At 38.6% G+C, this 12977-nt stretch overlaps 2 protein-coding genes across 5 annotated transcripts in view; both read right to left on the reverse strand.

Annotated features, from left to right (window-relative positions):
• Nucleotides 1–6776, reverse strand: part of LOC102107709 (prolyl endopeptidase FAP) — a 38712-nt gene extending 31936 nt beyond the window's left edge. The window contains exons 1-3 of one of the 2 annotated variants that reach the window (XM_088058481.1): nucleotides 6591–6776; nucleotides 6245–6329; nucleotides 150–245 (exon numbers count right to left, since the gene is read on the reverse strand). In XM_088058481.1, coding sequence (XP_087914607.1) covers nucleotides 150–245; nucleotides 6245–6329; nucleotides 6591–6596 — 187 coding nt within the window. In that variant the 5' untranslated portion in view covers nucleotides 6597–6776. The remainder of the gene's footprint in view (nucleotides 1–149; nucleotides 246–6244; nucleotides 6330–6590) is intronic. The other variant, XM_005519741.3, reaches the window with a different exon arrangement.
• A 1989-nt stretch (nucleotides 6777–8765) lies between these two features.
• The window catches only part of IFIH1 (interferon induced with helicase C domain 1), a 28521-nt gene continuing 24309 nt past the window's right edge, over nucleotides 8766–12977 (reverse strand). The window contains exons 15-17 of one of the 3 annotated variants that reach the window (XR_015773050.1): nucleotides 12378–12471; nucleotides 9983–12278; nucleotides 8766–8878 (exon numbers count right to left, since the gene is read on the reverse strand). Coding sequence is in view for 1 of the 3 variants with exons in the window: in XM_014249211.2 (XP_014104686.2) it covers nucleotides 12096–12278; nucleotides 12378–12471 (277 nt within the window). In the remaining 2 variants the exon portion in view is untranslated. Of the gene's footprint in view, nucleotides 8879–9775; nucleotides 12279–12377; nucleotides 12472–12977 lie in introns of those variants that run through there. The other 2 variants (XR_015773051.1, XM_014249211.2) reach the window with 2 other exon arrangements.

Raw genomic sequence — 12977 nt, forward strand, 5'->3', positions numbered from 1 at the left:
TAAGTTTTGACTAACACATTGTTTAATTTCATAGTTAGCATTCATTCAAAGTAAAGCTGGAAGGAAAACACATTTCTCAGTCTGTGTAAACCAGTCTGGAAGTACATATTAGAAAGGCTTATCTATGTTTGAGAAAAGGATTTACTTACCTGACACCCAATATGGAAAAAATGTTTTATATTGGAAGTTTCCATTCAAATAATCCTCCAGTGTAAGAGCTCTGGGACCATCATCTGTGTTGACAACTAAGAATAAGACAAAAAGTTTATGTTAATGAAAAGAGGGAAAAAATTTATTAGTCCAGTGTTTTATTTTTTCTATATTTAGTGCCATGTAACAGTGAGGATACCCCAGCCCTGGAGATATGCAAAGCACAGGTGCAGCAGAAAGGAAAGTTCTCTGTTACTGTTCTGGTAAGGTCCTTTAGCCTCTGAAAGACTCATCTTTGGGAATGCAAAATTAACTAGACAAACTAATTTATTTCACTCAGACACATTTATCTGAAGACCTGTGAGTCCAAATAAGCCTTTTCCACAAAAATGAAAGATTAAACGTTGTTTGGTATTTTTATTTTTTATTGTTAAAGCATGGGTTTCATGAACTTGTAGTGGCAACTATTTTAACCAAGACCTCCACATGTTCAGCAAATAGTAAACAACAGGATGTGCCCACAAACCCTTACTTCCAAGTTTTTTCCATGCCTCATTACCCATTGTTAGAAGATGGCTTGCAAAATAATCACCATCCACATATATTTCTTAGCAGTCACATGAAAAACATCGATGAAGGAATGCAAGTAAAAATAATGCTGAAAAGTAATGAGTGAACCCAAACTTGAACTTTTTATTTAATGCTGCAAAAGAAAATTGACAATGATTCTTGAAAGAAGACAGAAGAAATCAAATATTTGATTTCTAAGCAGGACATATAACTGTATTAAAATAATGCAAAAAGTGGAGACTGGTTTTCTGGCTCTTGTCTGGCAATATTTTTCCCAAAGCTAAACAACTTAAGCTAGGGCCTATTTTAAAAGAAAATTCAAGGTTAAATCAACTGGATAAGAAGAGGATTACGCTGTGCAGTTCCTGTACAGAACCTATGCAATTCAGAAGAGTGAGAGTAATCAAAATATTTAATCCTCAAAAGACACATTAACTTTTCTGATAATGGCCAATGGTTAAAGTTCAACAGCATAATAATGGCAGCTTTCGGGTCTCGGCATTCTGAACACTAGTCTTTCTCCTTTAAAATCAAAGGGATTTCTGCCAGGGTTTTCAGAGGTAGTAGAGATGTCACACTGCAGCTTAGTAGATGCTTGCCACTTCCCTTGTTTGTTCCTTCAGAGCTCTCAGACGACAGTAGATAATCAAGATGACTCGTTGCTCTCAGGTTTCATATCATGCTCCATCACTTGCTCATTAGTTGCCCTCTCTGTTAGGATCACACTGACTTCCTGGGAAATGTTTCTTCATATTGCCTTCTATAGTACTTTGTAATGATAATACATATTTTCTTCTGCTAAGTGACTATTACTTACTGTAGAATACACATGTCAGGTTGACTGTTGACACAAGCCTTGTATGCACTAACACAGAAGAAAGCTGTCACAAGGAATAAAACTGAATGCCAATCCAGAGGCAAAAACCTGTCTGTATAAACTCTGAGTTAGCAATATGTCCAGAAAATATCTCAAGAAGTTCAATAAGAAGTTAATTCCTCTTGCTAATACTATGACTGCTTATTATAGATCTTTGATACACTAAGGATAAATTTAGAAGATAGCAGATTATTAAAAAAATGCACAGAAAGTAATTCCAAAGAATTCAGTTCTAGTTAAGTTGAATGATAATTACTTATCACCATCTCTCAGTTAAAATTCTCTAAGTGAATAAGCTTATCAGCAAGATAAATCAGTATTTCCAAGGTTGTTTGTATAGAAAATTTGCAGTCCTTTTTGATACCCTAATCTGGTAAAATTACCTGGTTTCTTCTCTCATCTTAACAGACAAGCAATATCACAAACTTCTCATCACTGGTTTAATTTCACAGCTCTAATTTAAACCTCTCCTGTGTTAGCTATTTCAAATTTACATACTTAATATTCTGTGAGGATTTATTATGACTACTGATATTCAAAATGTGCCCACTAAGACCTGTACTTCTACCACTGTAGTACAAAAAATTTGAACACAACTATTTCTCACTTGAGTACTTAAAATTTTGAATGCTTGTTTTTCGGTAACAGAAGATAGCAGCAGCATCTTCACTAGCTTCCCACAATTGTTGCTGTTTCTCTCTTCTGTAACTAGAGACTTGTTCAATTACAGTATCTGAAATCTCTGCTCACAAACCAGACTCTAACATGGAAATTACTTTACATATCTGCAGCACTCTATAGACATTAATTTGAATGGCTGTTGGCAGGCTTGCCAAATTCTTTCATTGTGGTTTGTTTCCTCTATGAAATAATTAGGATGAAAAAAAATGTCCAGGGACAAAAAGGAAGCAAACAACAGAGCCAACCACAGAGACGAAAGCTTACCAAACTCCAGCTTTGCTTACCTCCCCTCACCACCCTGCTGCCTCAGTTTTAATCTTTTGTGGTCCACTCATTTACAGGGTGCAGTTCTGCATTTTCCTGTGCACTTAATTGGTTATTTTGCTTCACAGTGTAAATTGCTTTATATATTCAATTATTATAATTACTCACCCATGCATTTGAGTGTATTGGACTTACACATATAATTATAGTGATAAAACTCTGTAAACATCTAATAATTATCACTGGCTTTATGCAGATAGCTTCTCCTTTACTTTATTGCAACCCAAAACAAACACAGAAAGCAAAACTTGCAGTTATATTAAACTCAGATTAACTTTATGCACATCACTCCATCACTGTGAAATTCTGCTTGTGTTATCAGGATTATTCAGTTTCAAAGACTGGATGTGGGTAAACCAACACAACCTTTTATATTACAAAGTTCTCCTGCCTTATGGCTTATTCCACAACATGTTCTAATGTGCATCCTTATAAACTGAGTCTAGTCTTGCCAAATTACAGTAAGCATACATAAGAATCAGAAGGTATTGTTGGTTCTGTATATGTTATTTTTTTTGTGTAGTTATATACAGATGTATTTTATATGTATTTAACACATATGTATTTTTTAAAGTATTTTATTTACCATCCACTGCTAAACATCAAGCAGAGGTCATGCCAAAGGAAAACTGGTTAGCACGGTATTATTGTTTGCTTCTGGACTAGAATTTCCATTTTCATCTCTGTGGGCTGATGCTGAATAGCTGAAGCACAAGCTCCTCCAACATGAGGAAACAAAACACTCAGTTTAGCACCAGAAATTAATTCCAACACTCCTGACCTTTCTCCAGAACTTTGGTCACGCGCAGCATCAGCTCACATCAACTGAACTGGCTTTTCCACTTTTGGATTTGGCTGAGGTGCTGCAGAGAGCACTACCTCCTCCTAAGAAACTGGCTGCTCACCATTTTGTGGCTGAGAAATAAACCCTATGACCTCGTCTGTGACATAAGAGAAACATTGGGATTGGGCCTCAGGCCTGGGCCAAGAGTAAAAAGGGAACAGAAACTGCGATAGACATGACTTTGGACATTCATTAAAAATAGCAGAAGAGATTAATTTGAAGCCTAAGCAATACATTTGCAACTCTACAAATACATTTTTATTTGTATACATTTGTAAATACATTTGTAAGCAATACAGTTGTAACTCTGCCTGTGGTTCTGCTATAGCTTCTCAACTGCAGAGACGTATTTTCTTTCTTGTTTATGCTGCAGAAGAACAGGACTAGGTACACTAGTGTACAAGTGAAAAACTCCTTTCTGAACTGTTTGGAGTTGCGGTATCATAGCTGGGTTATCACTGCCAGGTAAAGCCCACCACACATTCCTGCCTCAAAGATGTGTCAAAAAATGGTCAGTGATTTCTTAGGCATGGATGCCATTTGCCACATTGAGATTGCCCACCTTGTTCTTCTGAGCCCCACAGAAATTGTCTAATAACTGCAAGTATTTCCCTGTTAATATCCTTTCAAAAAATTATTGTCCAGTTAACTTTTGAGAATTTTTGACATTTTTATACACTTGCATATGTAAACCAAAACCACCTATCACATTTTGTGAAAACTGAAGAACATGAAATGACTAGAAACTTAGCAGACAAAAACAGAACTAAATGCTCCTTCCAGTTTTCTTTGCAGATTTCTTAAGTAGAAATTTATTTGATCTGTGTCTATACATTTCTCATATGCAATTTATTGTCTTTCTAGATTGCAACATCCTTTCAGCTGAGCAGTGGTAAAGCCGGAATGTACAAACAACATTCCAGCTGTGTAGACATTTCCTGTCTGTCTTCAACTTGCAAAATTCGTAACTGCAAAATTAATTTATATTTCTTCTATTTACAACTGATCAGTAGACTACTTAGAATTCAAAAAAGTTAAGGCATTTTAATAGGTAACTGCAGCACTTGCAGCTCTGTCTGAGAATAAGAAGCCATAATCTGACCCATCCAATATAAATGTGTGTTGGACATAACTGTGTGTTCCTCAATTGTCTAAAATGCTCCTCCAAAAGCATCCAGTGAAGCAAGATAATTTCTTTATCATCCTGCTGGATCTAAATATGATGTTTGGTATGACTGGTTATCAAGTCACTATTCCAAGAGAGATGACAAGTGCTCTCCATAATTGCTGAGGTACTGAAGAGGCCAGTGAGCTGTATGTGACAACTGGAGAGGGAAAAAAACATATTCACTTTTTCCTACAGTACCTTCCATCAACTCTATCAACTTCTTCAGGCTGACAAACTGATCCTTGGTCTCCAACCTCTTTGTTTCCTCACTACTATTTTATAAATTTAAATCTCATAAAAATATTCTGCCTTCCGTGTCATAAAATGCAGATCTGATGGGAGTAAGTCTGACTTGATACCATGTATTTACCTCATAGTGAAAGCTCAGATTTGACCATGCATAGCTAGAGAAAAAATCTGGCACCCCACTATTGACAGTAAAAGTCAAACCTGTTACTCTGAGGTGGTATCTCTTCCAGTACAGCATAATATATATTTATATGCTTATCTATATTTATCTATAGATATATATAATTGATATATATCTATCCTCATATTAAAATGCTGCATAACAGAATCATCCCTAATTGCTTCAGAAAATTTTAACCCTTCTCTCAACAACCCATGACAAGCATTAGACACAGAAATATCAGATACAAAAGAGATTTCACCTTTCACAAAACCTGCATATTAACTGCAGGAGTTAACTTTCACATGACTTAAGCAGATGGTTGATTTTATAAAATTTAGTTGTAAATAGAAAACTGTTTCTCCATTTCAGTGCCCCTGCCCACACATGAAAAAAAGAGTAATAATAATAAAAAAAGTCCTTTAAATAGATACTAGAATATAAGTCTTTTATTAATATTTTAATTATTTTAGAGGCATTAAAGTTATCTGCTATAGTGATAGGGTCACGTTAATACTTGTATTGCCCTTACTAACTTGTCATAGAAAACAATTACCATCAAGTCAGTGCCACTCATGTTCAAAATTTCAAAACTCATTACAAGCTTCACCAGAGGACTCAGCAGACCACACTGGGCTGATTTACCTACAACTGGTATAGGTAACTACACCAGTTACTAGAGCAAACTATCCATCCCTATTTTATATAATGCTGACTTTAATTTTCATATGCAAGCTTGAATATATTCACAAAATTTAATCATAGCCCATCTACCAAAAAAAAGAAAAAAAAAAGTTTAACTTGTTGGATACAGAACTTCTGTAATTATTACACAACCATTTAAAACCAAATGCAAATTCATCAAGCTAAAGAAAATTACTAACAGTTTGGGAAAGTCTCCTAAACCCTAAAACAGAAAAATAATATGATAAGATCTGAGAGTTATTTTTGAAGCTGTGACTAAGAACATTATATATCATGCACAATGAAGTTAATTCAGGTGCTTTTCACTTCAAGGAGTTCCTTGTTTCAACATCTGCTGGCATTTCAATTCTACCTTCAGGATATTTAAGCTGTCAGTACATTTCTGTAAAGTGATAAAGCCTTAACAATTCTGACAGGACAATCCTAAACATGATTTGATAAACTTTTGTGAACTTTAGAAGCCACAATAGCCAAAGACACTGCATTTTACACTACATTAGATTAGAAATACCTTACCTCTTGATGGAAGGAGTATAATACACATAAGTAATAAGGAAAGCAAAAGGCATATAACCACGCCAAATATGATTTTTAGCCGGGTCTGCAGAACAGAAACAAACAATAATTACATTTTTAATATTGCCTGAAGTTTGCCTCCATGGCTGGTAAACAATGAAATCCTCCTTCTAACTTCTGTAATCTGTCCAAGCAACAAGTAAAAAACGTCCCTGTAGTACATATGAAAATACTTCCCTTTCGTTCTTTAAAGCAAGTATTTTCACATCAGAGCCTGGCCTTGTGCAGCAGCTGACAGTTTAAAACAAAAGATATAACCAAAAGTTGAATTCAGGAGCATACAGACCTTCATTCTCCTGTTGTATTCTAAAAGAATGTAAGTTCTCTCTTCTGGGTGTTGGTCAGTAGATCTAGGAGAGGAGTTTGAAAAGGCAGTGTCTGTTTTCACAGTTGGAGGCCAAACCTCTGGCAGACTTTTTTTTTCCTACATACTTTTGGAAGCTGTGCCAAATTTCAAAGGCTTTCCATAAAATTGAAACCACACTTTTGGGGAAGTTCTTGGACCAGAAACGGACAGTGGGAGGCTATCGGGGTGGTGATTATGTACTTCCCATCAATGTGAGCTGTAACCAACATCTGCTTACACTAACTTGAGGTTTTATGACTCATCAGATACTTGACATGCACTGTTTTTCTCTGAGAAGTATCTACTTTGTTTTTTAGCAATCCCCGCATTCTCAGGAAATAGTCATGATCATATTTCTACTCTCTACAGAGAAATTATAAGAAAATCCCATAGCTTTATTGTTTATGTAGAATTCACATATGTTTACTTTTAGAAATAATAAATGATGGTACAAGAATGCAAAACAAGCAGCAGAAACAGAAACTGTTTAATGTCTTCCACATGTGAAGAGAATCGCCGTTTTCCCCTGAAAACTATGCACATCTATAGGCTATGTAGATCTTAAGAAATAAATACATACAGGCCCAGCGGAAATTCTGAAATAGCTCTCCAACCACCAATTACACCTATTTTATTTAGCACACTGAAATGAGGTCAGCTGAAAACTGGGAAAATTCCGAAGACCGCAGTGTCAGGTTACATAATCTCCTTTGTCGGGAGACAAAGGCTGGAAAAGGGAAGGAGAAGTCGGCCGTGCCCTCTCCCCGACGTTACCCACCACCGCGGCGGCTGGCAGTGACCCCGGCCCGGTCCCGGCCGCCCCTGAGGGACCCGGCCCCGGCCACCGCTGACAGACCCAGGCCCGGCCGCCCTTGAGGGACCCGGCCTCGGCCACCGCTGACAGACCCGGGCCCGGCCGCCCTTGAGGGACCCGGCCTCGGCCACCGCTGACAGACCCGGGCCCCGCCGCCCTTGAGAGACCCGGCCCCGCCCGCACCAGCGCCTCCCGCGGGAGGGGCCGGCGGCGGGAACGGCGGGGCAGCACCGCGCCCCCTGGCGGCATAGCCACACACACACACCGGCACGGGGACAGGGACATACGCCGGGACACGGACTCACACACAGGGACACGGACACACACAGGGACAGAGACACACACAGGGACACGGACTCACACACAGGGACACGGACACACACAGGGACACGGACACACACACAGGGACAGAGACACACACAGGGACACGGACACACACAGGGACACGGACACACACACAGGGACAGAGACACACACAGGGACAGAGACACACACAGGGACACGGACACACACACAGGGACACGGACACACACACAGGGACAGAGATACACACAGGGACAGAGACACACACAGGGACACGGACACACACAGGGACACGGACACACACAGGGACACGGACACACACACAGGGACAGAGATACACACAGGGACACGGACACACACAGGGACACGGACTCACACACAGGGACACGGACACACACACAGGGACAGAGACACACACAGGGACACGGACAGAGGCACAGGGACACGGACACACACACAGGGACAGAGACACACGCAGGGATAGAAACACACACAGGGACAGGGACAGGGACACACACACAGGGACACGGACGCACACAGGGACACGGACACACACACAGGGACAGAGACACACACACACAGGGATAGAGACATACACGGGTACAGGGACACACATGGACAGACACACACAACCCCACGGTGACATGGGCACACACACAGGGACACGGACACAGGGACATGGACACACACACACATCCACGCAGGGACATAGACACACAATACACATGCATAGACATGGACATACAGACAGATACACGGACACAGACACACCATACAGACACGCACGTAAATGGACATACACACATATATAGACACGCACGGACATAGACACACACGCACACGCGGGAGATATCACTTGCCAAAGAAGGCCACAATCTGACAGAACATTCATATAAAACTTAGGGCTGGTGACTGGAAATTGCAGGTTGGGCTTAATTGCATTGATATTGCATGCAGAGTTTGATGACTCAGCTCACCTTTCTTTCTGCTGCAATGGGGTTAATTTTCTTCTGAGGAAAGGAGTCTGCAATGGTGGTGCCTCTGTGTGAAAGTCAGGCACTGGGACTGATTTTTCAGAGGAGGTTAACAGGGACCAGGTACCCAGATCTTACTGAAATTCAGTAGTTGATAGGTTTACAACTCCTTTGGCTTCTCTGAAAATTTAAAATCTAGTAGATGAGATAGGTTTTCTATCGCAACAAACTGCCCAGCAGAACTTGGGCTAACTACAGAGAATTTATTACAGAGTATCACAAAGAAAAAGCATTTAATATATTATCCCTCTAATGGCCAAGTTACCACCTTAGCTTAGCAGTATGGGCTGGAATCTGAATCCTAATTGTTACACCAGCCTTGGTGAGGCAGAACTGACCTGAGCAGTATTTTGGCAATACCCATTGCATTGGATTTGGAGAGACAATTTAAGAAAATATTCAAATTCATTGTCTGGAAAAACCAGTGATATAAAACATGCCTTATTTTCTCATAAAAATTCAGTTCCCCTCTCTCCACAGTTCTTGTCACAATAATTAATTACAAGTTAAACAAGATGAAACTTCTGAATAAGATCCATTCTGGCAATGTAAGACATGCAGGACAAAAATACTGAGAAAGCTAAAATATATTGTTTATGTATATATAATAGTTTATACACTGTTTATATGTACATTTTTTGTATATACATTGTTTATGTATATTGTTTATTACACTGTGTAATAAGGGCAGAACTCAGCTCAAAACCAGTAGTTTTCCTAACAAGATAAAGCTGCAGCTATTCAAAATTTCCATTACAAAAACGAATTGTGACAAAAGAAATTTTCCCATTGCAGCTCATGCTTAATATTCATATTTCCAAACTGCTACTTATTTCCTAGCATTCTATAATTAATGCTGTTTGTATTCTCAATAACATGGTTCAGAGAAATACATTTTTTCCTACTAACGTCGGTTATTTCTGACAACCACAACATCACAAAATTGCAAATGTAGGTTTTTGATCAGGCTAGCTTTCCATTTCAACTATGCAGCTTCTTCTAATGAAGGCATACTTAGAGAATGCTTCAAAGGGAAATGATTCAATCTCACATGATCTAAAAGGCTTTACAAAATGACTTTATGCTGCATACTATGTATTTGTCTACTTCAGAATTCAAATTATTTAGGCATGAATTTTAATAAGATTCACAATTGTTGCAGATTAGAAGAAAAAAATTACCTGTCAGAGAGTGACATTTACAAGCTTTGTAGAACCACTGCTGATGCCTGTACTCCCTTCTCTGGACTGTCTAGACTAGCACCAGTGAGGAAGCAAACAGCAATTCTTTCAACAGCCAAACTTTTCCTAACTTCTGCAACAAAGGAACCCATAATTTAAAAGAAATGAAATGTTAGAAAGGTAGAAAGAGGGTAAGTCTCTTGGAGAAATAGGCAAATTATGGAGCAGAAAACATACTCAGTTTGGCCAGGAGCTATCCAACTGATTCTGCAACTACTCAAAGATTACTAAACTATTTATTTACTCTTCACACATGAGGAGAGGCAGATTTATAAATGTAGGTTGTGCATGACATCAGACCAAAAGGAGACAGAGCAATGAACATACATACAACTGAGGTGGACACAGTTCTGAAGCAGGTACTCACACAGAGCTAGACAAATCCCCAATGACTAAGTTTTTCTTCTTTCCACATTTGAGAACTAGTAAAAGCTGTAAGTAGTAAATACAATCAGGATTTGTCACACTCCCTGGATGATGTTGGGCTCCTAAAGGCAATAAATGCAGAGATAAGCAGAAGATAACACTCAGCAATTTGCCTTGCTTTTTACAACTTCACACTTCCTGGATGGGCAATATAGGTGTGTTTTACAACCCCATTCAGAGAAAATAACTTGACTGGAAATTTGTTACCCTACACACCAGCAGGATTAATTTGAGGTTCATTATGCGTTATGCTGAAGTGAGATTGTGCAAACACTCTATAAGCTTTGGTGACAATGTGGCAGAGTCATGCTAGGAACCGGGAGCATAACAGCAGCCAGGTGAACTACAAGAAGCACAGGCTTGTTTGTCCTACAGGTCTGTAGCACATGTGCAGAAATTCATCTGCATATGCCTTTGTTGCTACAGAAAAGGGAAGTATCAAAAGCTCAGATTTCAGAAAAATCTACTCAGCATGGAAATTTATTTGACTGAAGACCCAGCAGCAATCTATGAAATTATGTAGTATCTTTACGAGTGTTTTACACTTCTTAAAAAGTACTAAATAAACCAATTCAGATACTTGAAAATGCTATGTACAGTGTATTATATTGCATTTATGCACCTATAACAACCCATTAATAAAGAAAGCCAGACATGATCCAGGTGATGAATGATATCTGGATGATTTCCCAAGAGGCTTTTCTAGTAATTAATTCAGTTACTGTTGTAACAACAAGCAAACCTTCCTTCCACTCTCCAGTATCTCTCTTGCAAACGGTGAGGAGGGGAAAGAAATCTGTCCATGAGATAAACACAGAGTAACATTATGCTATTTTACACTCAGAATACCACCATCATTTAAATTTCTAGAGTGAAGCTATTGTTATTGCCTTAATACTTCCAGTGGAAGAGACTTAATATCAGAGTTGGTAATGTTTAGTTATAGCAATTTATTGACAAAAATACACACCTCATTATGTAGCCAGTCTAACAATCCTATGAAAGTGACACACAGAAAGTTACTTTGGCAATGTGTGTCTTGGACACTAAAATAGTCCATTTCAGGTTAAGGGCTTGATTTTTTGAAGTATCTTCTAAGGGAAACTTATATTTAGTCTGTCAAAGTGTATGAGATTTCATCTATATTTATGAAGGGAGGAGCTCAGTCATGAAACACTACACATGATGTAGCAACAGTGATTGAAAATATCAGGTAATCTCTTCTTTATGTGGCTCCTCTTTTGAGATGTTTTGTCTTCAAAATGCTTCTTATAGCATGAAAAAAATAATTACCATCTTAAGGTCTCTTTTCAAAGTTCTGTGATTGACAACAGGTCATCTAACACACTTTTGACAGTGTTGTCACTCCTTTTGACAGGAGTTCGTTCCATAAATACACATGACTGCAATGCATTTGCCATCTTTGTCCAGAAGTACAAAACTGAGTGTAAACAGCAGCTGTGTGACTTTGTCCTTCTCCTTTCTTGTTTCACTTTTTGTCTTCAAGACAGTTTCCCTGTGTCCAGGAGCTTTCACAGCACTTATGATGCAGCATTCTCTATGGGACACAGGAGCTTCTGACCAACAGAGAGAAGTTGAAAAGGGCTTTTATCTTAATTCTAAGTCCTTAATCTTCATCACTTGAAGGACAATAAGCTGCATAATCAAAACTAGGAAACCTGATGGGCAGTTCTCCCCATTTCTTAAAAATTTGCTTTGTTGTTTTCTTGTCTGCAAACACAACCACGAAATTTCTAATCTTTAGACAAGGCAGGTCAAGACCTCGGTGAACCATCATATTTCCCCAAGCCTGCAAGTAGAAGGAAATTTCAGATAAAATAAGAAAAGATCATTAGAAATAAATAAATACAGACAACAAGAAGAGTATGAAAAATAAGATGTTCCTCACCTGTCCACAGTCTTTGCATACAATTTCCCCATTTGTCTGGGAATCAGCATTCTTATCTTGCAGTGTTTTATTTTCTCTTGTATGATAAAGACCTCTGAAAAAGAGATAGCACCCATCAGACTCCAGCAGTCATTCCATGCTACATGCAGACATATAAATAGTGGCTAAGATTGCTGAAATCAGATATGAAACATAAAAAGTCGTAGACTTTCTGGCTGTTGACACATTGAGGAATTTGAGAAAATGCAAGGTCACACTTCATGTTCTTAAGTAATGATGAAATTCACATATTCTGCGTCATTCTTCATTGCATTTCAGGAGCTGCGTCCTCCCTCATACATCTTAAAGTGGGAGCAGCAGGCTCTTGTTCTAATAAAAATAATAGACAGATCTAGCTTGTTTTCTTCAGGTGTCATGGAACTGTCAAAGAAATAATACCTAAAAATTAAAGGTTTTCTTTTTACTCCCTCTAGTCCAAAGTTAGCCCTTAACAGAATCATTTGGTTCTGACTACCCAGGCCTCCAGAGTGTATGTACATTCTTGTATCATTTATTTAGGGAGTACTTGATCCTGAAGGTTACTACTAGCTTGTACAGAGT

The sequence above is a fragment of the Pseudopodoces humilis genome, chromosome 8 (assembly GCF_049639895.1).
Source record: "Pseudopodoces humilis isolate 2021_Gansu_Grassland_sample_001 chromosome 8, ASM4963989v1, whole genome shotgun sequence".
NCBI classification, from domain to species: domain Eukaryota; kingdom Metazoa; phylum Chordata; class Aves; order Passeriformes; family Paridae; genus Pseudopodoces; species Pseudopodoces humilis.